The 26,513-nt window shown below is 42.3% G+C and overlaps 2 protein-coding genes across 2 annotated transcripts; both read right to left on the bottom strand.

The window, feature by feature from the left end:
• Positions 1–14,505: 14,505 nt before the first annotated feature.
• On the bottom strand, positions 14,506–15,933 carry LOC117140274 (eukaryotic translation initiation factor 4E1). Its single transcript, XM_033303101.1, has 4 exons — positions 15,444–15,933; positions 15,289–15,388; positions 15,121–15,208; positions 14,506–14,881 (listed from the first exon to the last, which is right to left on the bottom strand). The coding sequence occupies exons 1-4, from the start codon at positions 15,782–15,784 to the stop codon at positions 14,721–14,723; spliced, it is 690 nt and encodes a 229-aa protein (XP_033158992.1). The 5' UTR covers positions 15,785–15,933; the 3' UTR covers positions 14,506–14,720.
• A 958-nt stretch (positions 15,934–16,891) lies between these two features.
• On the bottom strand, positions 16,892–18,080 carry LOC117139224 (uncharacterized protein CG32395). Its single transcript, XM_033301425.1, has 2 exons — positions 17,112–18,080; positions 16,892–17,050 (listed from the first exon to the last, which is right to left on the bottom strand). The coding sequence occupies exons 1-2, from the start codon at positions 18,078–18,080 to the stop codon at positions 16,892–16,894; spliced, it is 1,128 nt and encodes a 375-aa protein (XP_033157316.1).
• Positions 18,081–26,513: the final 8,433 nt, after the last annotated feature.

The following is a 26,513-nucleotide window of genomic DNA, read 5'->3' on the forward strand; positions in this document are numbered from 1 at the left end:
TATTGTTTTCGGCCAACTGACTGGCTAAATGACTTTCGCACAGCATTGTGTGTGTGTGTGCGTGTGCGTTGGTATGGGTTTCTGGATGTGCTGGGTTGGTATCTCTGTGTGTGCAGGGGAGTGTGATCCTGGGTCCTGGAATGGCTTGCTTTGAATGCCGGCTGCCTCGTAGCATATTCCCCAAATGTCTATAAATCCTTTTTAAATGTTTTTAAGCTTTTGTTGGACATTTTCAGTACTAGCTGCAGTCTGCAGTAGCAGCAGTAAGCCAGGAAAATTGGGGAGAAGGACGGGGAGGAGAAGCTGTGGGAAAACTGGGAAATGGGGAGCCAACCAGCACTCACACACATACAAACCCAAAAGGGAACAATATTAACGTGTCAACGAGAATTTATGTTTACCGCAACTGGACAACTTTCAAAAGCAGCTTCAGCATCCTGCTCCTTTTCTGTTTGAGTGCCTGTGTGTGTGTGTTTGTGCGGAAGTGGCAGCAAATGCTTTACTGTCTCGCCAGTTGGTATTTCTTTCCGCCTTTTTTTTTTTGTTGGTCCATTGTTGCCACAGAGCTTTGGCACACATACGAAAACGAATCGAGAGCCTCGCATGCAAATGATCCATAAATATCAACACTTTTGCTGCCCAGCAATTGAGAATGCTCTGGGTAAAAGTGGCCAGCAATTTATCGCCCTCTCTCGCTCTGCCCGATAGCCCCCTCTCACTTCCACCCGCCTTGTACTATGTGTGCTTATGGTAATTGTGCTGAAAACTTGAAGCATTTTGCGGTCTGCGCAGGTCCCTTTGGCCAGGGACTTGAAATGTTGGCGGGCCGTACATAAATAAATTACATTTGTTGCTCATTAAGCATTGAGTGGCCAGCAGGATGAGGCCGAAGGATACGCTCGTTTGGCTTGGCTAGGGATATCTCACATGGGTATGTGTGCCTATGTGTGTGTGCGCCCATTCAGTATACTCGACATTTGGGTCTCCTTTAAAGCGTTAATTCGCTTTCGAGGGTGTGTATAATGAAGGGCTCAATAATTGAGTGACTACCGAATTGATTATTTAAGCCTCAATTACCGGAATCACAGCATGTCTCTTGCCTGACAGACGCCACACATAATTAATAATTATTGGAATTTTCCAAGGGGGAACACGGACCGTATGTACTGGTCACATTCCAAACTAAGTTCTTTACCCCCCTCGGGCAATGCGACAAATCCGGAGCACAGAAAAATCTCAAGTCCAAAATAAACACAAACAGTGGAATATTATTGGGGGTTTTGGTGCGGCGCAAAAGTGGACCAAATATGGACAAGGCATGTTGACCAAGGCAGTTCAAGCAGCGCATAAAATTCATAAAATATCCGCACTTGCACCGGGCTAAAACTAAAAACCCAAGGCCCGGACTAACAGTTCAAGATTTTTCTATATTTCCCTTATTTATGTTTTGAGTGCAAACAATTTTCTTGGCTCCGAATCTACTATTTTCTCCCTGCCCATCTCTGTATTTTCTGCGGATGTGCTTTTGCTTTTGTCAGCTGCTCATGTGGGGCACCCCCTGCCAGCCCGGTGGGCGTGGTCAATTCATTATGGCTTGGATATTTCATAGTCAAGTATTTCAAAAGAATTTTGTACATGGAGAGAAGAACATTATCTTTAAGGGAGATTGATTGACCATCATTTAAGATACTTAAGCGGGCTTTAAAGGATGAAATAATTGTAGTGCGTAGGAGTTTTGCCTTTTAAGTAGTATATTTCATACGAATTTCTAAGAGATCGAAAATAAAGAAAAAAATAAGGAAAGAGTAAGTTACACTCATCTAAAATGTATTTAAAAAATGTTTTTAGAGTTTTACATATTGATATTAAACTTTCAACACATGACACCTTCCTCAGTTGTGATTTTAGACTTTTTCTATGCCAAAAGCAGTTACCTCGTAGCGGAAACGTTTGAAAACTGATTGGTGTTGTCGTTTTTGGTGGTAACGTTGGTAAAAGTTGGTCAAACTTAATTGACATGCAAACGGCGGAAAGGGTGATCCCCGGACAACAATCAAAATAGAAACAACTATCGATGTGCGCAAGGGAAATAATTTGGATCAATTTTACATTATTGGTCACTCAATTCACACTCCACGGGCGGTGTCCATAATGTTCGGTTTAATCAGAATGAACAAAGTCATAGGATCGGCTGTCATTGTTTCAAATGCAAATAATCCGAACAGACCACTAAACAGCACACAGGAGGGCTTCAAAGAGCAACGGTATTGTCTCCATCAGTCCCCCAAACCTTCCCACTCTGCCCCTTTTTCCCTATTTCACCATTTTCCCACCTCCAACTCCATCTAAACCCATTGTTGTTATTATTGCTGTTTGATTTATGCCCATTGCGTGTGCATTTAAGTGCAAATTGTAGCCATGTTACGGATGCCTCTAAATTCCCATCCCCCCAATCACCGATTTCCCCAGCATTGTATTTGTACAGAGGTGGTCAAAAGTATTTACACAACGAGCTTTTTTTTCAATTGTCAACTAATTGAAAAAAAAGCTCGTTGTGTAAATACTTTTGACCACCTCTGTATATTGCATTTTGTAAACATTTAATATTCCAATTATGTCGCACAATTGAATTGCAGCCATGGGCATTTTGATTTTGGTTTTGATTTTCTTATGGGAGCGAACCCACTCTGTTGACGTATTCATGACTGATGTTTTAGGTAAAGCTGGCTTATCCTGTTTTTCACATACAACTACAAAGCATATCGAAATTAATATTGAAATTAGGGAAACTCTGCTATTGAAACCTAATTTTCATCACTTCGACACAAAAAATGTTTGATAGTCTTATAACGTATGGATTTGTGAAAGTAATTACGCTTAGTTAGGATTATGTATGCATTGAAATTCAATGAAGTTAAGTAATAATCTATTCACATATATTTTGGTATATTGTCTATTTCAATCAGTTTAGATAATCACATGTGCTTGTAAGTTAGACAGAGCTTATCAGAATATAAAGTCTTAGCAGAGCTGTTGCCCCTTCCTATAAAAAATCACCCCCTTTTTGGCAACAAGAGCACTTACATTCCACAAACTAACAGAGACGCTAAAATGTTCACCCCGCGCAATGTTAACGCGCTAACATTCCCTATAACGGCAACGTAGCTGTTAGGAGATAACAGCGAATTTTCCCCTGTTAAATGGGAACAGTTATATGTATACACCCACCCCTTTGTTAACTAACAGTGATGTTAACATACTCATTCATTTTAAGCATTCAGTAAAATCCAAGTTCAGATGGGTCATGAAAATGGTTTGCTAATGTGTCGGATGCAATTGAGACGTTCTAATTGGAGCTTGAATTATGATGGGGATTTTCGAGCACCTTGCAAGAAAGGTCGGTGCCATGACTACGTGTAATATACAAGCCAGAAGGTTCTGCAATACTATTTATGCGATAAGCATGTGTCTGTTTTCATATCACTTATGCCCGACTCGAAGCGAGTTCATGTTCTAATTAGGGCCGAACAATTCAATTGTCTTGGAATCGAAGCCAGGGCAAGGGTAAGGGTTAATGGAAGGAGTGGCAAAACGTGAAGGAGTGGAGTGTAAATTATCAGCAGACAAACAATGGAAATTCATTTAAACAGCAAATACGGGGCAATGGAATTAGTTTGCATAACATCATTACACGTTTATTAAATTTTGCCCCATCCAACCTTCGGTGAAATTAAATGCAACCGAGCTGATATACAGATCATAATAGGGTCTGATTCCCGACCCATCCGATAAGCAGCTGTTGACCAGCCACATCGTCGAGGCACTTGAGAACACTTGGCTCTGCCCATTGAGCTCCAATCCAATGCCTCCGACTGCCCTAATTACTCTTGGCAACCGAGTTGAGTACTTAACTGGAATTGTATAAATATGTACGAGGATATTCCACTATAGTACATACATATATATGTGTATGTGAGCAGCATTCTAGGGGCAGCCAGGCGGAAGTCGGAATTTTTATGGGGGAGCCCGCTGAAACGGTTTAAATTGTCAATGGGTGCGGGCGGAAGGTTAAATAAATATACATTCTCTTCAACGAGGAAGTGCCTCCGACCGACCGCAGCTTAGTTCTGCCCTTAAGGGCAGTACCTCTTCAGGGGATTTTTAACCAGGGCATACTATAAAACATCAAAGCTTTTTGAGTGGATGCGTTTGAGGAAACATTAAAGTCTCGCCATTTGATGCTGTTTATGCAGCACGGAAACTTTGCGAGTGTCTGAAACAAAAGGCAAACAGAGGGGCAGTGCTACTGGAGCTTGACCTTCGACCTCGACTGGGAGCCTCCATGCGGGTCGGGGTCAATACAGCTCACCCATCCCATCCCATCCCCTACCCCCGTGCCCCTGCTGTCAGCTGGCCTGCCACTTAAGTGGGCTTTTAGTGGCCACACCCATTTTGTGCCTCCCGCCCCCTGCTGTTGTTGCTTTAACTTTTGAAATGTTTTCTCTTTCCAGCTTTTATTTTCTTTTCGGCTTTTTATTAGGGAGGGGGTACCATTTTCTATATTAATTTTTACACACGAGCTAGCATTCTGGGCATTTTTGATAAGCAAAATAATTATCCATACATATAGATTTATTATTTATGTTTTGCTTTCAGGCGCCAGGGCGGAAATTAAAGACTGCCTCGCCGAAGACAGTTGAGTGAAAATGCTGCAGCCGCAGGCTAAAATAAATTGAAATGTTCATGGCTATCCAGTTGGGCTGCGGACATAGAAAATGAAAGCGTAAAAAATCCAGGGCTCGCAGACGAATGTCGAATGCAGTTCTCGCTTCTCTTCGCATGTGTTTATGATTAATTTCCTGGAATAAAACAAATATGATGCCTCGAGCGCATACGTGACAATGATTGGATTAGGCCATGGCCATGAAATTGCCCCTGAGGCGCTGACGAATCCTCCGGATTTGGATGCAAAGTTTTGCAAGCTTTTAAGTGTGCCCTTTATGGTGTTTACCCACCTATTATCCAGCCGACCTAAAGTTAATTTTAAATTCCGAGCTCAATTTCGCCCGGGTAATTGCTCATTTGAAAAGGGCAACTCAGCATCAGCATCAGCTTCATTTCGCCAAAAAGCTTTTGTGCTGGCGAAATATAGTATAAAAAGACACTCTTTATTTACTGTCAGCCACTTGGGCCAATTAATTGCTGTTATGGACGAAAGCGAAGCGACTTGCCCCTTTGTGCGCTGTCACTACCAGCAGATTGCGGACTTTTCCGGAGATAGTGTGCGGGATGTTTTTAGCCAAGCGGAGTTGGTTGGTAGTTCCTACCCAGAAAGTACCTGTGTGAGCTCATTAACCAGAAGGGCGGGAGGGGTATGCCAGAGTCCAGCGGATGGCATCACCATGGCGCATACTTGTTCCACCTCCAATTGGAAACTCAAACGGCTGCTCAAGCTGTTGCTTCTGCTTTTGCTCCCGCTGCTCCTGCTGTTGTCTGCCACGAGCATCCTTAGACGAGTTAAGTAGACTACTAAATGACGGCGGACTACGTCGGCTGATGATGAGCTTGCCTTGCCCCGGTTCTCGGTCTCCTCCTCGTTGTCCTTCTATATTCCTGATGAGGGTTGCCGTTGTCGAGTTGTCGACTTGACTCAGGCTGGAGATTGAAGATGGAGATGGAGATTGGGCGAAAGGGGGAAAGCGGGAAACGCCTCGCACTTAAGTGTGTTTTCAAAATTAAAGCCTGTTAATGAGATTCGCTTTGCTGACTCACGTTAAGTGGCTTAGAGTGTATCGCAAGTAAGCACTTTTGGCATAAAGATCAAGCTCCAGTGGCCGCCTGGATTGCCGGGACTTATTAAAAATAATACCCAAAAGATTTCAATAGGTCCAGTTAGAGGATTTACAAAGTACCTTAATGAGAATGGCCAATCGATGGCGAAGATTTGGGGCAGGATTCACTACTTGTTTAAGGCATTAGCATAACGACTTGTGGGTGAAACTAGGTCAGTAGGTGGCTTAAATATAGAACCCTTGCACCAGCTCATAAGGTTACAAGGTTTGTTTATCTGTGGCTTCCCCTCATAATGTTATGCAACCACTGAAGGCCAAAAGGGTAGTTTACATATGCACATTTTGATTGATCAATTTATAGCTTTGACATTGTAGAATATCTAACCAATTATTTAGGCTCCGATGGAAAGTAATTCATTTTACCAAAGTCAATTTGTTTGCGGTTTAAATAAAAAATCCATAAAAAATAGACACAAATAAAAAATGGTATTTCAAATTCAAAATTTGTGAATTCCGATTGCGTTCGACACAAACAAACACTCACGCACACAGGTGAGGAGCAAGGACCTAGTCAAAAGGGAAATGAAAACATTTACTACCGATTTCGAAAGCGGCAAGCCCACAAAATAAATGATGTTCGCTCACGTGTTTTGAATGTGACAGATTTGAGCCTTTTGTCACGATTGTTGATGATGGGTTAACAAACGGCAACAACAACGCCCTGTATAAATATCAGCGGAAAGTGTATGCCAAGCGATAAAGAATTTGTCAACATCGCCTTGGTTGAGGAGTTAAGTCCTTCCTGATGGGTTTTTCGCTCCCACCTGATAAATGGAATCGTCTTTGGTGTTGGCCAAAAAGCACTCGCCAAATTTAAATAGGGAGGTAGCAAATTTTTCAGCGCTTGAAAGGGTAGAATTCTGGTATATTTTATTTCCTATTCCTTGTACTTCTCCACAAGTTTCCAAAATACATATAGAACAATATGTTTTGTCTTGGGATAATATCTTATCCCATATTGTCTTATAGATGTGAGTAGTATATATAGTTGCTAAATAAACTAACCTTTAATCGATTTACTTTATTATTCTCACACGCAGTTTCTATTACTCGGGGTCATTTTGGGACAATTTATCAGCGAAATAGCGCGACCTGCGGAAACCCTTTTGGAAGCCAACCAACCACGTTCCTGTCACCTTGCCATCATCATCGTGGCCATCATCATCATCATAGCCACCGCCTTCGCCATCAGCAGGCACCCGCTGATCACATGCCAAGACATTTTATAAGTGCCTCATCGCTCGACATTCGTGTCACGCAGCAAAGTTGTTACTCAAAAATGTTCGTCGGAGCCATAAACGTGCGACAAGTCGAGGGTGGAGAATCGGGGCACTGCGGAGGTGTTTCCTTATAGTTTTGTGCTGCAAATTGGCAGTTGTGTAAGTCAAATTGTAGTCTGTCTATGTCGCCATCGCCTTCCTCGACCACTTCTCACTAAAATTTGTGGCATCCATTAGTACGAAACGAAATCTCAGCAGAAAAAAATGAGGAGAGGGAAACTCGCTAAAAAAAAATTCCACTTGACCATCTGGCTGTCAGTTTATTTTTGGGGCAACTTGGACGATGGACGCAGATTATAACTTTGAATGTTATGTAATTAACAGATAGCGGCAAACTTTCCCATCACGCATGGCCTACTGTTTTGTTTTGCTTTTGGGAGATTGTGTCTTTGTGCCACTGGGCCCCATGCATGAACCAAATTGATTCACTTAACGCTACACGCCATTAATCTGCCAATGTTTCGCTGGAATTTTGCGGTGCTCCTGCACTGCGAAAAAATGTGCTCCCCAAAAAACGAGTTTGAATTATTAAATCAATATACCATATGATATTATACCCCCTAAAGACTCTTTACACTACTTTCTGCTAGTAGACTACTTAAACTTGATACTCCAACTTCCAGGTATACCATTATCCCCAGTGCACTCGTAACCTCTCCCCCACATTTGCCTTATGGCCATAGGCTTTTAGGCTATTTTTACACTTGCGGTCCTTGGGGCGTCTTTAATCAGCGCCACCCCATTGCGGTCCAGGATTCGTGAGTGGACCCTCCTGTCTCGCTGGAGACCTGCACGTGAGCTTTGTTCCTGCCAACATCAAACAAGACCGAAAACTGGTACAGGGGATTTTTTGGGGGTGGCTACTGGAATGCCACTGCAGACAGGTGACAAATTGTAACCCCTCGGCAACTGGAATGCTCAACTAATTCAATGCAAACTTTAAGTTTAAATTCCTAATGTTGATTTTACTTGATATATATGTATGTAGATATATACCTTTTGGGTTGGCCAAGCGGGGGAGCTGGAATTTGCTTTGTTATGCAAATAATTGTCAACACCTTTTGCGAGTTTGCAAATTTCATTTCGCTGTGCAATTTTCAGCGGTATCCAACGGGGCGTGGCCGATGGCCGAGTGTGAGTGTGTGGCCAGCGCAAATGTTGCCAATTATTTGCACACACACACACACACAAGCACATCTTACCGGCAAATGCGGCGTTTGCACAATGTTCAAGCGGAACGGAGCGGTATAGAGAGGGCGATATCACAAAATTGCCAAACCGGCACCAAACAAACCGCAAACGTGGACAGAAGGGCGTGGCAGGAACAAAATGCGAACAAAACGCGTTTCATGCCCCATTGACGGAGTAAACCCCCCGAAAACAAAAATCCCGAATAACTCCCCCCATCCAGACAGGTTGATAGGCAAAATTGGGTGGTTTACCGGCCATATTTGCAGCTAATTGGCTTTAAGTAGTGCTGATTACAGAGCGCCAGCAAGTGTGCTGCATGGCCAAGTGTGAGCGTTTTCAATTACAAAATACAAATTAGCGGGCGCTGCAAAGTAGGCAATACATTTCTGTTAACTTATTAAAACGCAATGAGGCGTTGGATCCCGGCTCCCATTCCCAGAGATCCGATCCCATTGGGCGTGGCCGTAAATTAATGTCATTAATTTAAGCTTAACACTGGTTTATGCATCGCCTGCCGCCGCCGTAGTAACTACAACTTACACGCATGACCAGCGGCGATGAAGGCGGCAAATGAAACGGCAACGGCAACTGGAACGGAACCACATCCAGAACGAGTCTGGCCGAGAATGCTGTGCATTTAATTGTTGCATTTTAATTAAAATTTATACACAAAAGCTTTTAGCTTAAGTAAGCGTCCATTGTCGGCGTGGCGACCGGCGGGAAAGCAGACGCATAAATGTATGTACCCAGTATTTACAAGTTCCCTTCGTTGCCCATCATACATATATAGGTTTATATATCTGCGAATATTACGGATAAAAATGCAATAAGCGAAAGGCGTGCATAGGTTGCATATTATGCCAGCATCGCATGGAGTAATTAACTTAATATAAAGCTGGAGGATCTGGCGGATAGGGATATGTATTTATCCTTGGGTGAAGGCTATGAGCACACCAAATCCTTCTACCCAGTTTTCGCTACTTCAAATCCTCAACCCATAACCCTTTTTTCATAACTCTTTTACCTTGTTTCTTTCCACTTTGTGGCCTGTGCTGAAGTGCAACAAATTCAATTTGCTCCGGCAATCGCAAATTGAAAGAAAAGTGTGCCATGAAAATGAAAAATAATATTGTAGAACTCGCTGCTTTAGTAATTATTTGTTTTGACAAAAAAAATCTTGATGATGGTATAAAAGCTATTGATCAAAGCAAGCGCTGGTTAAAGCGGTTTATGAAAGATGTTGTAAACAGCAATATTAATCTAGCAAAATACGTTTTAAGCTGCATTTAAGCGACCATTTCTTTATTCTGTCAAGAATTCAACACAACTGTTAATGCTACAAACGTTGAACTCTTTCCCTTACCACAATCGTGTTGGTGCTTTGAGTCCCCAAAGATGTTTGAGTCCCCCACCCAGAAGTGTCGCTTATGAATTTCATATAATCTCTGGCGCGCATAAAATGTCTAGACACAACTTCACTAGAGGAGAAAATAATCAACGAAAACAAGCAACTCAAACTCAAATTACGCGAAATTTGGAAAACAAAAGTTGTGCGGCGAAATCCGCGATTTCATAAATGTGCTATTTGCATACTTATTAAAAGGAATATCAGACGCGCTGGATTAAATATTTAAATTGCGCCAAGTGACACTTAATAAAGAGCACAAAAGAAGCCCACAGATCTGCAAAATCCCACTCAAGTTGGGGATATGTGCTCGGAATGGCAAATAAGGTGTCGGACCAGAAACATGACCGCAAACGGCCAAACAAAGAGTTTTCCAAGGAAAACAAATAACCTTTTTGGGGAGCATATAGATCCTGGGTCCAGACATTGATTTGATTATGCCACCTTTCAACCCTTGAGTGCACATCAAAAGCCTGCGGCTGGGACTCATGCGGCGGACCTGCTTTGGGCCATTTGAACACCTCAAATTAGTGCACCTTGTAGTTTCCACTTCCACTTTACCCTCAACGCTTGTTTTTCGAATTATAAAATTTGTCTGGTCCTCTACATAAATCCTTAACCATCTCATGCACGTCCTGCAGAAACTGGGTGGCCTTGGCTTCGGTCGGGCTCTTTTGGTCAATGATTTGCTTCGTTGACTAAGCAAATTAAGTATACGACCCACGTGCCGGGAATGCCAACTGAGCGAAGGCAGCCTCAAAATGTTTATAATGAGCTAATAAACACAAATTGATTGTGTGTGAAATTAAAAGCGAAAGTTTTGCACCTTGCCAGCGAGATGGACACAAGTTTCAATGGACTTCGGCCTATTTGCCAATATAATTAACATGATAAATATTTTAGCAAATATTATTGTAATTCACTTATAGTTTATCTTGACTGAATATTAGACATTCCAAGTGCGTAAGTCTCTATAACCAAGATATCAATAAGCTCCAAAACTAATTGGAACTGAATGAATACTTATTATCCTATGGGATTTTAAAATATTTGGAAACTGCTTGGCATCAACGTAGCAGTGTCACTATTAGTATAATCATTTCAGATTTTTTCTCACCATTTTGGTTAAAGGTTAGCCAACAGTTTGTCCTACTATCACCTAGTGGGCATGCTTAAATCGCTGACCAAATTTGACCAACACTTTTGGCTGTAGGCCCAGAGACCCATAAACTATGCATTAGCTGCCGGGCACATGTTTAAAATACCAAAATACCTAGCTCACGCACCCGGCCATTATGTGCATTGCCATCGCGTTGTCCTTGGTGTCCTGCCGCACCTCCTTTTCACCTCCAGCTTGCCACCGTGCCTCCCCATGCTCCGTCCCGTGTCCCGTGGCCATCTTTTGTCTTTCGCCCTCGGTCTTTATCTGACTGCGGCACAATGACGCGGCGTATGAGTAATGTGCCTGGTGGGTGGGTGTTTGGTTGGAGTGCATCTACATAGGACTTATTTCGTATACGCGCCGCGTAGCATTTTGATGTGGCTGAAAGGCCATCCTACAACCCATCCCATTGCGTCCGATCCACATCCTCCCGCTGCCTCCCCTCTTGCCACGTATAATAAAGTGTTTGCGACTTTTTCATTGCTCACGTACGCTTTTCATGACTGACTTCTTATGCTTTAGGTTAAGGTTTTGCCCATGGATTCGGATTCGGGTCCTCGAATGTGTGTGCTAAGCGAGTGCTTTATTTCATTAAGTTGGCTCCGTCCGAAAATCTTTGTGGCCAACTTTTGTGCTTAATATCCCGTTGTGAGTTCCGTGCGGTTTTTGCCGGATTCCTTTATAGTTTCTATCAAACCGAATGTCTTCGTCTTGTTGGGTGGAGAAATGGCTAACAAAGTACAGGAGGGCAGGCCAAGATTTCTTTTGTCTTTCCCTCGTGTCGGCATTTATTTACATATTTATGAAGCGAAATATTAAGAATTATATAGGCGGAGGGATCCGAACTGGCCTTTATCTCGCACTGAATTCAACCACTACCAGGTTGGGGGATGTGGAATGAAGCGGATGGCATCATACCTCCTGCATATTTGGCAGTCAGGAATTTTTTGGACCCGAAAAGAACGAATGAACGCAGCCAAGGGCACAGCAGATACTACACATTTCGAATAGCAATAATATTTGTAGACAAATATCTCGGGTGGCTGTCGTCTCCTGCCATTTCCTCGGGCCTTCCTTTGAAGGTGAACTCAAAAGTACAATCCAAGGCCTTGCGTTGCGTGGCGTTATATGTATGATGATTCGTTTTCATTTTTGTTGGCATCATAAATTCTTATTAATTTATAAAAAAAAAAAAAATTGTGAAGAGCTCCGGCGAAACGGAGGCTTGGAATTTTGCAAATTAATATTTCATTTCAAATGCTCCGCATTGATGCGGTTTGGCTATTTGATACGAGTGGAAATATTGTTATCCCTTTTTGGCGAAAATTGCACAAAAATTGTTGCATGCCTGTCCGTTATGCGGCTAATGAAATTCTCTTCTTGGGCAAATTAATGAAATAAATGCTGGGTAGAGAGATCCACATCCTCCTCCATTTAGTCTGCGTGCCAAAAGCGATTAAGTTCGCTATAAATTCTAATTACCAGAGAGTTACGAGTTGGAAAATTACATTTTATTATATGATAAAAGTTAAGCTTCAACTGGACGACGATAATGTATACCCAAATAGATTTACATGCGTATTCCCCGAACAAAGCCAACCGCAAACTCCACTTAATCATGTGTCGCTGCCCAAATAGTAGCATCTGCCCTCCGCTCCCACATCCTACTCCACTCGCTTCCCCATTCTTGCCCCAAACTCCTACACCGTATTCAAGTGTCAGAAGTGCAATTTATTTTTATGTTGTATAGTGTTGTTCTGCCAAAAGAGAAAAAGACCAAGGAATACCCGACCAAAAGCTGAAACCAGCAATAGCGCGAGCTCCAACAATACACAGAATAAACAAAAGCTGAGCAAAAATGGAGAGTTTGTTGGTGGCCGGGTGGTTCGCTGGCCAGTTGGGTGGTTGTGTTTTCCGGGTGGTGCTGCCATAGTGCTTGTCCAGCTGGTGTGGCCATAAAAACCAAAGCTGGAGCTCAATGTGGTCTGCGTTAGCTATATGAAAAGTGTTGATATATGCATGACCAGCATTGAGGTGGAGAGCGATACCAGTCTATAATAGAGCTAATACAAATCATTCGATTTCAGATTTTAATCTGGCCATTTTATAACGGAACCACCAAAAAGGAAACAATCAATATGCATAAAGATAATACCAATCAAAACCATTCAGTATTTCATACAAATATTTTGTGCGCGCATACTTCTCTGTTGGAAAAACATTTGTACCTGATCGAAACTTTAATACAATACATCCACGTTTTAATCCTGTTAGGATAATTTTATTATTTGCTAGCTTTTTAATTTTAATTGTTAATTTAACCTTTTTTTAATCACCCAAGTTTAAACAGACGTGCTAAGGACCTTCTAATGGGATCATAATTTATTTATGTGCTAATTAAGTTGCATGCTTGCCAAAGTTTTTCACCAGCACAGCCCAAAAGCCAGATATTTCACATGCGACTCCAATTGCAAGTGCAACAACATGCTCGATGTCACGTTTCGAGCAACTAATTTGTAAATATACGTCTGAAGGCAAAAAGTTTGCGGTGTTGTGTGTGTGTGTGTAGATCTGGATCTCATCCCGCCCAGCAAAACCACCTCTATTCTATCCCAGCAATATGTCAAAGGTGCAAGAACGCGAAGTGGGTGGGTTAGTGGGTGTTTGGGTGGCAGAGTTGGTAAAGGTGGGCCAAACTACAGGTGAAGGCACCTGGATGCCATGTGGGACGTGTGCGGTTTTGATGCGGTTTCGGTTTAACAGCTCCCCATGTAAGCGCCGCCACCTGGGCCCATAAAATGCAGTCAACGGGCTATGCGGATGGAGATGAGTTTTGTCAGCTTAAAGTGGCTCATAATGAAGTTGCTACTGCACGTGCCGCTGCCATCGGAATTTCAATGTTGATTGAATGGCCTGGTGACCCGAGTTGGCTAAAATGTTACGTCACAGGGGCTGAACAAAGGTTGAATAAGCGTTGCCAGCAGCGTGTAGGGGAACCTACAGCTTTGTCATTAGATAATTTACAGATTCTACTTAATGGTTATAGATACTAGAGTACTAGAGATACTTTAAAAACGTACTCAATGGCTTTTTTTTAAATTATTAAAATAACATTTTTTACACGCAAATTACTCGTGTTTAAGACTCTAAAGAGCTCTCCTTTTATGCACCTCGAAGCTCTTAGCATGAATTTTAATACTGCGCGAGGCAACGGCGTTTCGTTCGGCCTTTCATCAAAATTCAATTGTCTCCATTTTGGAAGCCCTCGACGCCAGTTCCAGATACCAGAGATCCCAGAGATTCAGCGCCGGGTACTGTGGCACTCGCTAAAACGGACAATCCGCCGTGGCCATTGTTGACCCTTTTCGGTCTTTTGTTTTTCGCTCGGCCAGCCAAGCGAGCCAAGTGGACGTTTATCTTTTGCAGTCACTGTGCACTTCTAGCTGGCCCGGCCAAAAGTACAAACTGCAAGTGTATATAAACCATTTTATTTGCGCTCTGGTGCGGCATATGTTTGCATAACATTTCGTGGAGCGTAAAGGGTCCAACTAGCGGCATAAAAAGAGCTCCTTGGGACTTTAAAGCTGGGGAATTCAACGATGGCTCGTCTTATATGCATTCAAAACACTATGTATTTACAGCTTTCTTTGCAATTTTTAACATGGTCAAATTCATAAAACCAGTTCTGTTTCAAGATACATTTTTTTTTTATATTTTTCGGATACACGCGCTGGAAACAGCATGCGGCGGCATAAGCGCCCATGGAAATGTGGGTGATGGATGGTCCCCTGGATGGAGTGGTGGTGGGTGGCATCCAAAACGGGGACGGCTTACACGCAATAAACCGCTTTGATCACCGATCCCTGCTTGCACATAGTGTCCTTGTGCAGCTGGTACTGCAGTTGGTGGGGCGGCAGGACGAGCAGGTCGCGTAACTTGAGTCCAATCTCCATGACGGCCAGCTCGTTGTGTCCGTTGGCGGTCCAAATCGCTTGTGGAGTAAAGGCGCTGGGTTAGTAGTTGTCATGGTGGTGCCCACTGGCTACTTAAGCTGAGTACACTACTCAACTACAATGTGTAAACTAGGCTTAAAAAAACAAAATAATTTTTCTGTAACCATAAGCGAAGTAAACACAAAATTTGTGTAGTCTAATGGTAATATTTTTAGTAAAATGTAATATTTCTAACCAGCGCTCTTAATCATGCAAATTTTTTTCCAGTGATACTCACAAATTTTGTTGCTCTTCCCGCGCAAGTTGATAACAGCGCCGCAGACTTCTTCGGTGTTTTCAAAGGCCTCGCCAATCAGTATGAGTAGCTGTCAGTGGGCAGAAAAGAGGTTGTGCAGTTGCAACTGATATGACAGAGGATGGACGCAAAGCTCCAATAGCTACTTACCACATCTAGCCAAAGCTTGTCGAGCTCCGCTTTGGAGCCACGCCCCATATTGATGACCCAACGGCCGCCGAACTTGTTCGCAGGATCCTCCCACATTGGCCTGCAATGAATAAGAATTATTCAAATATTATGTATACAAATCAAGCCAATCTTACTGAATGCCCTTCTTGAACAAAGAATAATCGCTGCCCACTCTAATCTCAGATGGTTGCTTAATGTGATTGTAGAGACTCCAGAAGTCCTCGACCATGTCGAAGCTAGTGATCTCGTTCTGCATGTCTTCCCAATTCTTGCTGCGATCATTCTCCAGGTACCATAGGGTCCAAGTGTTCTCCAGCGGATGCTTAAGGCGCAAGTCAACAATCTCCGTTAGGGGCTTGCGAATATCCATCTCCGAAAGCGCTTTCAGATCCTCACTGGAACTCGAAGGAGAATCGGCCAGCGTCTCGGTGCCGTTGTCCATCATCTTGAATTCGGTCTGCTGGGTCGTCAGCATGGTTGAGTGTTTTTGGCAAATGATCTTTTATACTGAGTCAAATTTTTAACAACGGAAATTCCGTAGTCTATTGAAAATTCAGATCTCCTGGGAAAAACGATTTCACAGCCACAACACGAGAATGTGTATAAGGGGCTAGCTACGAAACCAGACTGAAGCTATTCACCCAGACAGTTAAGGCATGGGGAGGTTCGGGGGTATATTTACCCTCGCCGACTTGACTTCTCCCTAATTCATAACTTTCATTGCAACTAAATAATTAGATACTCTTTGGACCACCTCTTCTATGACCCAACGTACTTCGGTCCCAGTATCTTGTGCTTCTAATTCAACTCTAAACTCTTTATGTTCTCGTAAGGTTCGCTATGGGCTTATGCACTGCCAGAAAATAACAATACGATATGGGTTGTACTTGGGTAAACATACATTTTTATTTTTATATTGATTCAGCTATAAGGATGTCTTAAAAATCAGTATAAATCTATTGTAATTACACTTTCACTTGCAGATACTCTTTTTTTCCTCTGCATTTCCATGTTTCTGATTCGTTCATGGCCATCTTGTTGGCCTTGGTGATAAAAATCGAGCGCCTTATGCTTTCGTTCATATAAAGCGTTAATTTTATGACACAGAATGGAAGGACACTTGAGCGACTCCGAGTCCAGAGAGAAATTTACGCACTCACACTTTTCGCCTCCGTTGGCTCCTTTCTTTTTTCCTATGATTTTACGACAATTGAGGGGGACAAAAGGGGACGAAAGGCGCGGCGAGGGGAGTCACAGAAGGTGGAATTTTCCGGGCTTTGATGGTGTTGATAATGATGATGTTGTTGCTATTGCCAAAGCTGTCGTCTTTTATGTTGCCTGCCATAAAAGTGAAAATATTATGAAGCTTGTTCGAAATGAAGGAACAATGAAACAGCTACGTAATTGCCGGCAAAGTATCTAGAAAGTCATCTATGAGGCAGTTTTTGACTTGTGCAATTGACATTGGTGCACAACAGTTGCGATAACATGACAGCCCAGAATGCTAATAATAGACAAAACGACGATATCGAAATTGAGCAAGGACTCCTCCGACTTTAATTTGACAGTTAAATGGCAGGATCTATTGAGGACCCTGGATGTGCAAGTACTCCAGTCGGTTAACAAACGCGCAAAAGGCACTAATGGATAGCAGTTTGAAGAGCAATTTCGTGTCGAGTGTAATGCCATATATGGTGACTGTGATACGTTCCCAAATTTCCTGATGTAGTAATTCATCAATCTGTACTTCAAAAGAAAACTCAACAAAAACATACTAGTTTATATAATACAGTTCTACTCACCGTTCTAGCAGTTTCCTTATGGTAATTGGTCAAATGAAAAGTGCACAAACTCCTGGTGATTCGTGATTCACGAGACAGAATCGCAAGAATAGTCCACTGGAATATTATGTTCAATGCGGAAATGATGAGGAAGTAAAAACCATTTTGATCTTTAGCTGTTAAACTAAAGAATGGTATTAGTCCGTAGATAATAGCACACACCCAATGGAATCGAAAATGCCGTGTTATTCTGACGGTAATACGAAAGACATTATGACGAAGTCCAATCAATTTTTCAGTGATTCCTTGAAGTTGTTTTACCAAAACCATGAATTGACCACTTTCAAGGACGGAATAATGTCTGAGCTTGTCCATATCATTTGAGATTCGTCGAGTGCAATGGTGTAGTTCGCTATACGTGGCAATGAGCACTACAAAGAGGCAAATATTGATGGTGATCTGAAGGAGAAAGCTCAGCAGGACGGCCAGTACAATTAATAGGAGAACGCTATTAAGCAAAGTGTCATAAGCTTCGGCAGAGCGTTTATTTATTCCCACTATCGTATTCAGGGATCTTAAAAGATTCTGCAGCGCCAGAAGGAGGAGCAGCAAATGTTTCAGGCGAAACAGATTAGGGTGCCTGGCCATTAGATTCACCTGCCTCATCATTCTCAGCATTTGGTTTAACAACTCCACGATCTCTGCACTTTCCAAAAATCCTTGTATTCTTACCACCAACATGACAACACTTCCTACCGCATATGGCCACACAGCTTGCAGATTATCAAACATTTTACTCGTGGTAACCATGAGGAATAGTGTCAGAAAAATGAGAACTAAGCTGGAGTAAAACCGCAGAAATCCGGAGTGACGAAAGCATTGCGCCTTTGAGTTGTACACAAAGGTGGTGACCCCGCAGATCTGGGTCACCAACACGATGAGAAACAGGAACTGGCGTGTAATGCGGTTGAGCAGATTCACTTCCCTCATCGCGGATGGCCAAACAATTGATCCGAAACCCGTTTTGCCGCCCTTCAAGGACGTGAATGGAGGGTGCCCCATTTGAATTATGACCGCACTTTACCGCTGATGTACGCGCATTAATAAGCGGTCAAAGTTTTGATGGCTTAATCGATACGACGACGTCGGCAACTTCTGCTCGGCGACCGCAGCGCATTCTGCGGTCACCGCTCCGGCGCTCAAAAGTATGCTAGCATTCTGGTCACGCCGAGCAAGGATTAGGTAATCAGCACCTTAATTGCGAGTAAATGTGAGGTGAGGATGCGAGGAGTTGCGGTGATTTTTAGTTTTTAATTAATTGTGGTTAATTAAAAATCTAATGAGGCCAATACAACCCTTCTTCTAATTATAATAATTATTATGATTCGAACTGAATACGAATTTAAAATAGCAAACTGTCATGAAAATCTTAAAGAAAGAAAGCCAACATTCTGAGCCCGGCCGGAAAGCACTCTTGCAAACGAATTATCGCAATTTTACTTCAGTGCCAACCAAGCAACATCCACTCCCATTAACCTCAATAAGTTCTGAGTTATGCTGCGTGTTCTTCAAACAGATTCGAATGGAGTCTCCGCAGCCAACTGGCATATCTTACTCTTTTGTTTGCCGGTCAGTGCGAAGGAAAAACAATCTCAATCTCGTTTTACGCTGCCGTGCGGCGAGCACATTTAATTACGCAACATTTACGTTAAAATTTTATTGTCCGCATTACTGAACCGACCGACCGGCCGGCACCCGGATCCGGGTTCGAATCCGGACTTGGACTCAATCCTTCGATCCCTCATCCACTGCCGTGCACTCAGCTGTGGTTTCCGTTACACATTTCGCGCCATTGTCCAAAGTGGGCGGTGGGCGGTGAGCTGTGGGCTGGGTGGCCGTGGTCCGCCCCTTTATCCAGGCACGCCCATCGCCGACATGCATGAGCTATCTCTCCTGGCAGGCAGCTCATTTTGATTCGCCTCTGAAAGGAGAACGCATCATTTGCGCTGCCAGCGAGCTGGCCGTGTTATTGGCATATTTTTTAATGCTGCCGACAGGACAAGGGGCAAACTGATATAGACAGGAGCTCAAGGATGGAATGACTCTATCAGCGCTGCGAAAAACAAAAAGAAAAAATAAAAATAACATTGAGGTGAGTGACGGGAAAACATTGAGGCGATGGCCCAGAAACCAGAAGTCAGGTGCACAACGAAAAAATCATTTCAATCTCATGCTTTCGAAAGAGTATACATGCATTAAAAATGTTGTACAATCTGCAAGTGTTTGCTCTTTAACGAAGTTATAACTACTTTTTAATAAACCCATCTTCAGATCTTCAGCATTCTTCTTAGAATGGTTAAAAGTACTCAAATGCTTGAATAATACTGTTGCCCAGCAATTGTTTCGCTTAAAACTGAATTTAATCATGGAAAAAGAAAGTTCCTGCCGAGGGTGGTATTGTGTTTTATCGTCAATTGTCAGTTTGTTGCATTATCAGCGCTTTACGGCTCATTTGCGTTTTGAACATGTGTAAACAAGGCGAGGCAGATGGTCGAGGACCTCCTTTAACCCCACGCCCCAAACGGTTTTGCCTTTTGTACAGGATACGGCAGTTGATATTGCCGACGGCCAGAACAGAGAACTGAACTCATCATCATCAGCAGCAGTAGCGTTTTTAACAGCGGTGATTTATGAAATTTACAAACAAACCATGCAGCCAACAATTTCCACTGCAGTCGCACGTTTGCATTTATTTTGCGCATATTTAATGAGCACAAATATTTTCGCAGTATGTAAATTTATGAAACATGCACTGTGCACTGTGCTCCATCCGGAACTTAAAAATATGCCATTGGCGCCTTATTAAGCACTCATTACTCACGCCGACATCCCGAAAATTTATGTACATTTAAAGGCCTCCCTGTTCATATGTGTCCACCTGTCCATCCGTCTGTCCATTCGGTGGACGTCCTTATGGCAACTCTGCGTGTCCCAGTGCCTCAGTATCTTGTCTGTGGTGCCACTTGTCTGCGGTCTGGATGACAGTCCATATGAATCGACCGCCGGATGGCCGCAGTTTTGCGGCACAAGCTTGGCAAAGATGAGCCATAAATTAGTACGAAGGGGGTCGAGAATTGCGTGCAGGTAATATCAGAGCGATGGTCCGCGATTAACTCTTAAATCTGCTCATGTTTGAAGTGTACTTTAACCAATGATTGAGCCGACAGATTTGCAGCACCAGTCAGATAATCGATTTTCAAATTCAATTTACTGGCGAAGGAAACATTTTGGCCCGACGCCACAGCTGGCCATACACTGAGAGAATTAATGGAATACTTGTATGCCTGAACTTAGATTTTATAGTTGCCTTGCTAATTTCTTAAACTTTATTTTTTCTTATAATATTATTCCAATGAGTTATCATTAATAGTTTTATGTGTTTTGCTTGACACCATTCGATGCTAAGTAATAAATTTTCCGTGTGACTCGTCATTTTAAAAATGTTTCATTACAATCCACATAAAGATGCATTTTCATTGTGTGTAGGTTTTATAAAGTTGCTCCCCGGAGGCCCAGCTATATCCCTATATCCCTACACAAACAGAGACACAGATACCGCGCCATTGAATTCACATTCACGTTTTGTTTATTTATTTATTGCAGCCATTGCATTGTTATGCACACCAAGGCAGACAAAATAAATACCAGCACACAGAACAATAAATTTAAAATCTAATTACGCGCACCATTTAATATCGGAGCGGAAACGGAAATGGGAGTGGGGAAATGGAAGTGCGAGTTCGAGTTCGAACGTGAGCTGGCTATGATGGCGCCAAGTCTCCCAGGCGGATTCGGCCAAAAAGGAAATCTAGATCGAACAGTTGGCCAAACAAATCCACACAACACATAATAAATAGATAAGCCGCGTCGGCAAATCTCAAAGGCAAAAGACGAAAAAAAAGGAACGCAATTAAAATTTTGATAAGCAAACAGCAGACGCAACTCGAATTAGTTATCTCTGTGGATGTGTTTAAGCCAAAAAAAAAAAGAAAACAGAAGCCCAGAAGAAATAATAAAATTGCCTGTGGTTGAGCTTTTGACTTGCGGGCGGTGGTCAGTATGGGGTTAAGCCGGGGGTCCTCGGGTCTCGGAATACAAATGAGTTTTCTTTGTTGGCCTCTTGTGCATGTAATTTACACTGAACAGCAGGGTTGCGGTGTGGGGTGGTGGGTCCAGTATAGGGGGCATCAACCACATCCGCAACCAAATGGTCAACATTGCTCAACTTGTGAAAAATACATTATGGTTTAAAGTATTTAATTGCACACAATTTTTGGGGTTATACGAGCCATAGCTTCGTCCTTGCGTAAAATAGCAAAGTAAAACGGGGGAATATCTATGTGTGTAGATTTGTTTGGGGATCAACGAAAAAGTAAAGCCTACCCAGAGATACGCAAACAAAACGCAATTAAAACTAATAATTAATACGACAACAAGCACACGTTCTTTTTTTTATGTGGGGGTGAAGGTCCTTGGACATTTGTCAAGTGGGTTTGACCTTCCCGTGGAGTTTGCCTAATAAAATTATGCTTAATTTATATGCAGGCTGCGTCATTTGACTGATGCCTACTAATGACTTCCTAACAATTTTTAATATCTATGCAAATGAACATAAATTGCTCGTCCTTGGCCTCACTGTTCACCTCCTCTTTCGGCCAAATTATGTGAAGCCGGCTTCCCGCTAACTTTGGTTAACCGTTTAGCTGCCGCTGACCCCGCACAAGTTACCGAAAAAAAGTGTATATACAAAAATACAAGTAACAGAGCAGCAAATAACAGCCAGGAGGGCCCGGCAACTGCTCTCTGGCGTTTAATTAAATGACATTATGGCCGCCTCGCCGCGATGTAGGCAGTGAAAAATGCTACGGTATCCTGGCCCCCATTTCCCAGGACCTCCCCTCCAGATTTCCCACCACTCAGCTGGGGCATGGAAAAATGTGTGCACTGGGGGCTGTATTTCAATTTTTGTGGGGATTGCGTCTAGTTGCTGTCTATTATGGTGAGGTCATTATTACGCTTATAGGAAAAGTTATACTTGGAGATCATCTAGGGAGCGGTTGTTGTAAGTGTGTGAATATCTCGCACCTCAAAGGTATTAAAAGGTATAGAGGAGCCTGCGAAATCAGTGGGTTTTCTTGTTTAACACCCAAGTCTTTGGTTCGTGCTCAATTCCAGATTAAGCTTAAATTTTCAACTCTTTTGGCCTTCTTCTCTCCGTCCTTTTGAGTCTGGAATAATTGCTGCATTTCTCATGCAGATGGCACACATTTCATATTCTCTAGACTCCGTTTTCCCCCGACTAAATTTGCATTGCAAATAATCATTTTTAAGTTGCTAATGATGGCAAAACAGGCCCAGCAAACCAGATTCCAGGGGCAGTGGGCAGGAGAAATTAAATCATTAGTTATGCGCTGCACAGAATTAATGCGCTTGTAAAACGGATCCAAAGAACTTTTAATTGCAACTTTCTAGTTTTTCGGAATTGGCATAAGAATGGTATATGCAGATATGCAGATTGGGCTACGAACTGGGAACAGTCCATGTTTGATATCAGAAATGCATTTGCCGATTGACTTTTGCCAACTTGCTGGGCTCTGTTGCATTAGCAAAGTTTTTGCATTTGAGAGTTGTAAAGGGTGGCAGGAGTGGGGAATAACTTCAAAATGAAATCAAGACGAGCCAGTCAAAACTTAAATTGCAGCAAAAGCAAAGTTCAGCTAAAAGGACTATCAGGGCTAGCTGGATTGGATACACCGACTAGGGATACGGATACAGATACATTGGGGCACTTGGCAGCTGCTGGCTTTGTAAATCTCTTGGCAATTTGTTGCAGCTGGCCGGCTAAATTGATGCCAAATTGAATGTGTCAATTTCCATTCGATGTCATGCATTTAAATGTTTTATTTTTATTTGCCCAAACGGGGCAGCTGTTGTCGCTGAAACTGCACGAAAAAAAAGGCGCAAAAAATACACAAACCCATTGTAGGAGCAAAGCAAATAAAAATTGTAATTAATCCCATATGTTGCGAAACTGAATTTCACCTCGGGCATATCATTAATTTTTTTATACTTAAAAAATGCATAAAAAAAACTTTAAGGCTGAATATCAAGTAGCACACTGAGTACTATTTCAACTTAAACGCATATAACAAATTCGGGAACATCCCTATTCTAATTCTAACAATTTGAATCGTTCAAGCCATGTGTGCATATGTGTGTATTTATATTTATTTAAATTAAAACGCTCCCAATTTAACTTTTGCTGCTTTATTTGAATAGTAATTAATAATTCAAATGCTATGGAGCATATTTAATATGCGAACTGCAATTCGCTGTAATGCCAAGTGAATGCCTGAAATTATAATATTTATTTAATGAATGCCATAAACATCTCTTAATAATTGCATATTTTCCCTAACGAGCGCTCTCAACTGCGTTTCGACCTCGGCGGCCAACGTGGCGTATGCGCAATGCTTGGGTAGCCTTTTCCTGTGTGCAAAGGATCAGCGTAGTTCCAGCTGAATAGCTGTATATTTTTATAATGCTCACACACATGCGCCATTTTGCGGCTTAAATTCGGAAAACAAACAAAAATTTTTGGCTCAGCATAAGCGGCTTACAATGTTAACTCTCACAAACACACACATTGGACCCAAACTCAGGCATTCGCACACCCAGTGGCTGTCGTTTGTTGGCAACTTATTTGCAGTTGGTTACCTGCAGTTTAACACAAATGTTTGAATAGCAAACTTTTCCCCTATCTTCGTCGATGCCAGAACGAAAATTCCCAGCGATTATATTCGAGGAATATTGGCTGTGAAAGCCATTTTGGTATCGTCGGTCAAAGAAATAACTCTGCAGAACTAATTACAAACACTGGTCCAGGAAATTGCTTCGAAATTACAATTAAGTTGGCCAGCCCCAAAAAGCAGCAAAAGGTACAGCAGCAGCTCAATAACCATTGTGGCTCAAAACTTTGGCCACTCCAATCCAAAGGATTTTCCTCTTTGGCATACCTACTTCTCTTATTTCTTTTTTTTTTGGTTGCCTTCGTTTGGCCTGTTAATTATGCATGCAAAGCTGCTTGTAGATACTTTTATCTATATCTTTATACCCGTAGTTTAGGTATCTCGGTGCTCCGTTGCGGTTGTGGCCACAAATCAAACGTGGCCACGCCCCCGCCATTGAAAATCGAGAATGCCCTGCAGTCGCCAGCCTCTTGCTGTTAAATAAATTTTCGATTATCGCGCACATTAAAGCAATAAAAATGTAATAAATTTTCAATCTGCACCTTGGCCCTCGAGTGGCAGGACCAAGATTTTTATCGAGTTTCGTAAATCGATGATAAAATTAAATGAACTTTTGCCGCTGTCTGCGATTGACAATGGCAACTTCAAAATTTGCGCCACGGGCACTGTTTAGTTTTGCGATGGCAATGGCGATGGTGATGGCGATATGGCGAAAGCAATACAGCTGCAATAACACGCATACGCACCGTGCGCCCGGCCGAAATGCCTTCAATTGTCTTTTGTCGGCTCGTTTTCATTTACCGAAGGCGTTGCTTTTCCTTGGGGGGTTTTCTTTGTTCAGTCCTGTTTTCGCCGGGAATGTGTGTGGGTGAAAAGAAGGTAGCTTCAATACCAATTTTCATACTCGATTACCTTTCTGGTGGCCTATTGCTAAGAGTCCTTTCTGCTACGCTACTGCAAATGTAAGTTCGGTGATTTTTCCTGCTTTCTCAACGAGCCGCAGGATGGAGCACCTGCAGCTCCACCGCTACTGCTCTCAATAAAGTTCTGAACTGTGGAAAGGCAAACATTTTATTAAAAAACTTTTGTTTCACTCGGCTAGCGGAACTGGCAAGGACCTTGAGGCCTTGGCAAAAGTTTACACATAGAAATATGATTTTACATTTGCTTTTAATTTTAACTCTTGCAATCATTTTTCGGCCTGGCCACCTTTTGCGCAAAAATATTATAATAAAAATAACTTTTGCTTTTGCTTTTACTTTGGCTTCGGCTCTGGCTCTGGCTTTTTCCCTTGCCACCAAACAAAAGCCATAAATGTCGGACGGGCCGCGTAATTGATTGTTGCAAGTCGGCAAAGGCAAAAAAGAATTTAATAAAAACTTCGGGCAGAGACTACATGCGGCGTGAGAAATTCTCTAGTGAGCGAAACAATATTTATTCGCGCAGGAGGAAAAAAACTGAAATCAGCTAGTCAACTCTCACAAGGATTTGCTCGGATGAATATTTTACCCTGAGCGTGAAAAATTCAAATGCTAATGAGCTTTTAATTGCTCACTTCGGTTTACTGGCTGTTCTGGGTGTTCTATGTGTGTGATACACAGCGGGCGGGCAAAGTTTCGTATGAGTAATCTGCAGTGTGCGACGCAAGAATTAATGAACCTCTCGAGTGTGTTTTAAAACGCGCCAAGATAAATCATGCACATCCATCTAAGGCCCTTCATGATGTTAATTACCGAACCCTGTCACACGCTCCGCGAAAAGGAAAACCTGGTAAAGAGCGGGCGAAATCTAAATACACACAACAATTGCAATTTCCATTGCAGCAACTTGATAAAAACTTTGCGAAGAAAACTATTTGCATGGAAACTCTGGCCGAACTAAACTCAAACAGATTCGGAACAAAAACTTCCCAGCTTCTCGAACCCAAAGGGTGGAAATCCGGTCTGCGTGTGCGTGTGCATGGCCAGATAAAAGTTTTAATTAAATAATTAACAGAAATTGTGTATGCATCTATATCGCCCACTTGTTGCCGAGAATAGAATAAAGGAGCAAACGCCGATGGCCGTTGCCCGTTGGCCGTAAATAAATACCCACACATTGTGTGGTAAAGGTAGCAAACAATAAGATAAAATGCTGAGATTGAAACTGTTCGGACTGATTATGGCTTAATTAATTATTACAAAGATGGAAATTGAAAAGGGACGTATGTTGTATTGTTGAGCCTTGATTAGTTTTGAGTTCAGTTTTGCCAACCGATAAGGGAGAAATACCAACACATTTAAGATTCTGTGATTAAATTAACCCCTCTGGATTCAAAGGTAGCATGTAAGTCGAATATATCTCTAACTCCCAACATTCGAAATTTATTTATAACATCACCGTATATAACCATTTTTGGACTCCTAAATTGGCTAGATAAGGTTTACCTATGGTAAAACACAGCAATCCATTATAATATAGACCATCATAAAAGGATTTCGCCATTTGCTCTGCATAGTTAGGAAGTATCGACCGCTGGTTAGCCAGCTCATCACCATCACACCAGCATCATTATCGTTATCATCATCATTTCGCGGATGCATCATCTGGATGCATTTCTCAACTGCATTTGCAG

Source organism: Drosophila mauritiana, chromosome 3L (genome assembly GCF_004382145.1).
Source record: "Drosophila mauritiana strain mau12 chromosome 3L, ASM438214v1, whole genome shotgun sequence".
NCBI classification, from domain to species: domain Eukaryota; kingdom Metazoa; phylum Arthropoda; class Insecta; order Diptera; family Drosophilidae; genus Drosophila; species Drosophila mauritiana.

Bases quoted from the DNA above. Each gene is read 5' to 3' on its own strand.
- LOC117140274 (XM_033303101.1), bottom strand. From the start codon at position 15,784: ATGCTGACGACCCAGCAGACCGAATTCAAGATGATGGACAACGGCACC. The intron at 15,209-15,288 runs GTAAGTAGCTAT...GCCCACTGACAG, and splicing joins ACAAGCTTTGGCTAGATGTG to CTACTCATACTGATTGGCGA. The intron at 14,882-15,120 runs GTGAGTATCACT...TTACTCCACAAG, and splicing joins CGGGAAGAGCAACAAAATTT to CGATTTGGACCGCCAACGGA.
- LOC117139224 (XM_033301425.1), bottom strand. From the start codon at position 18,080: ATGAGGGAAGTGAATCTGCTCAACCGCATTACACGCCAGTTCCTGTTT. The intron at 17,051-17,111 runs GTGAGTAGAACT...TTTGAAGTACAG, and splicing joins ATAAGGAAACTGCTAGAACG to ATTGATGAATTACTACATCA.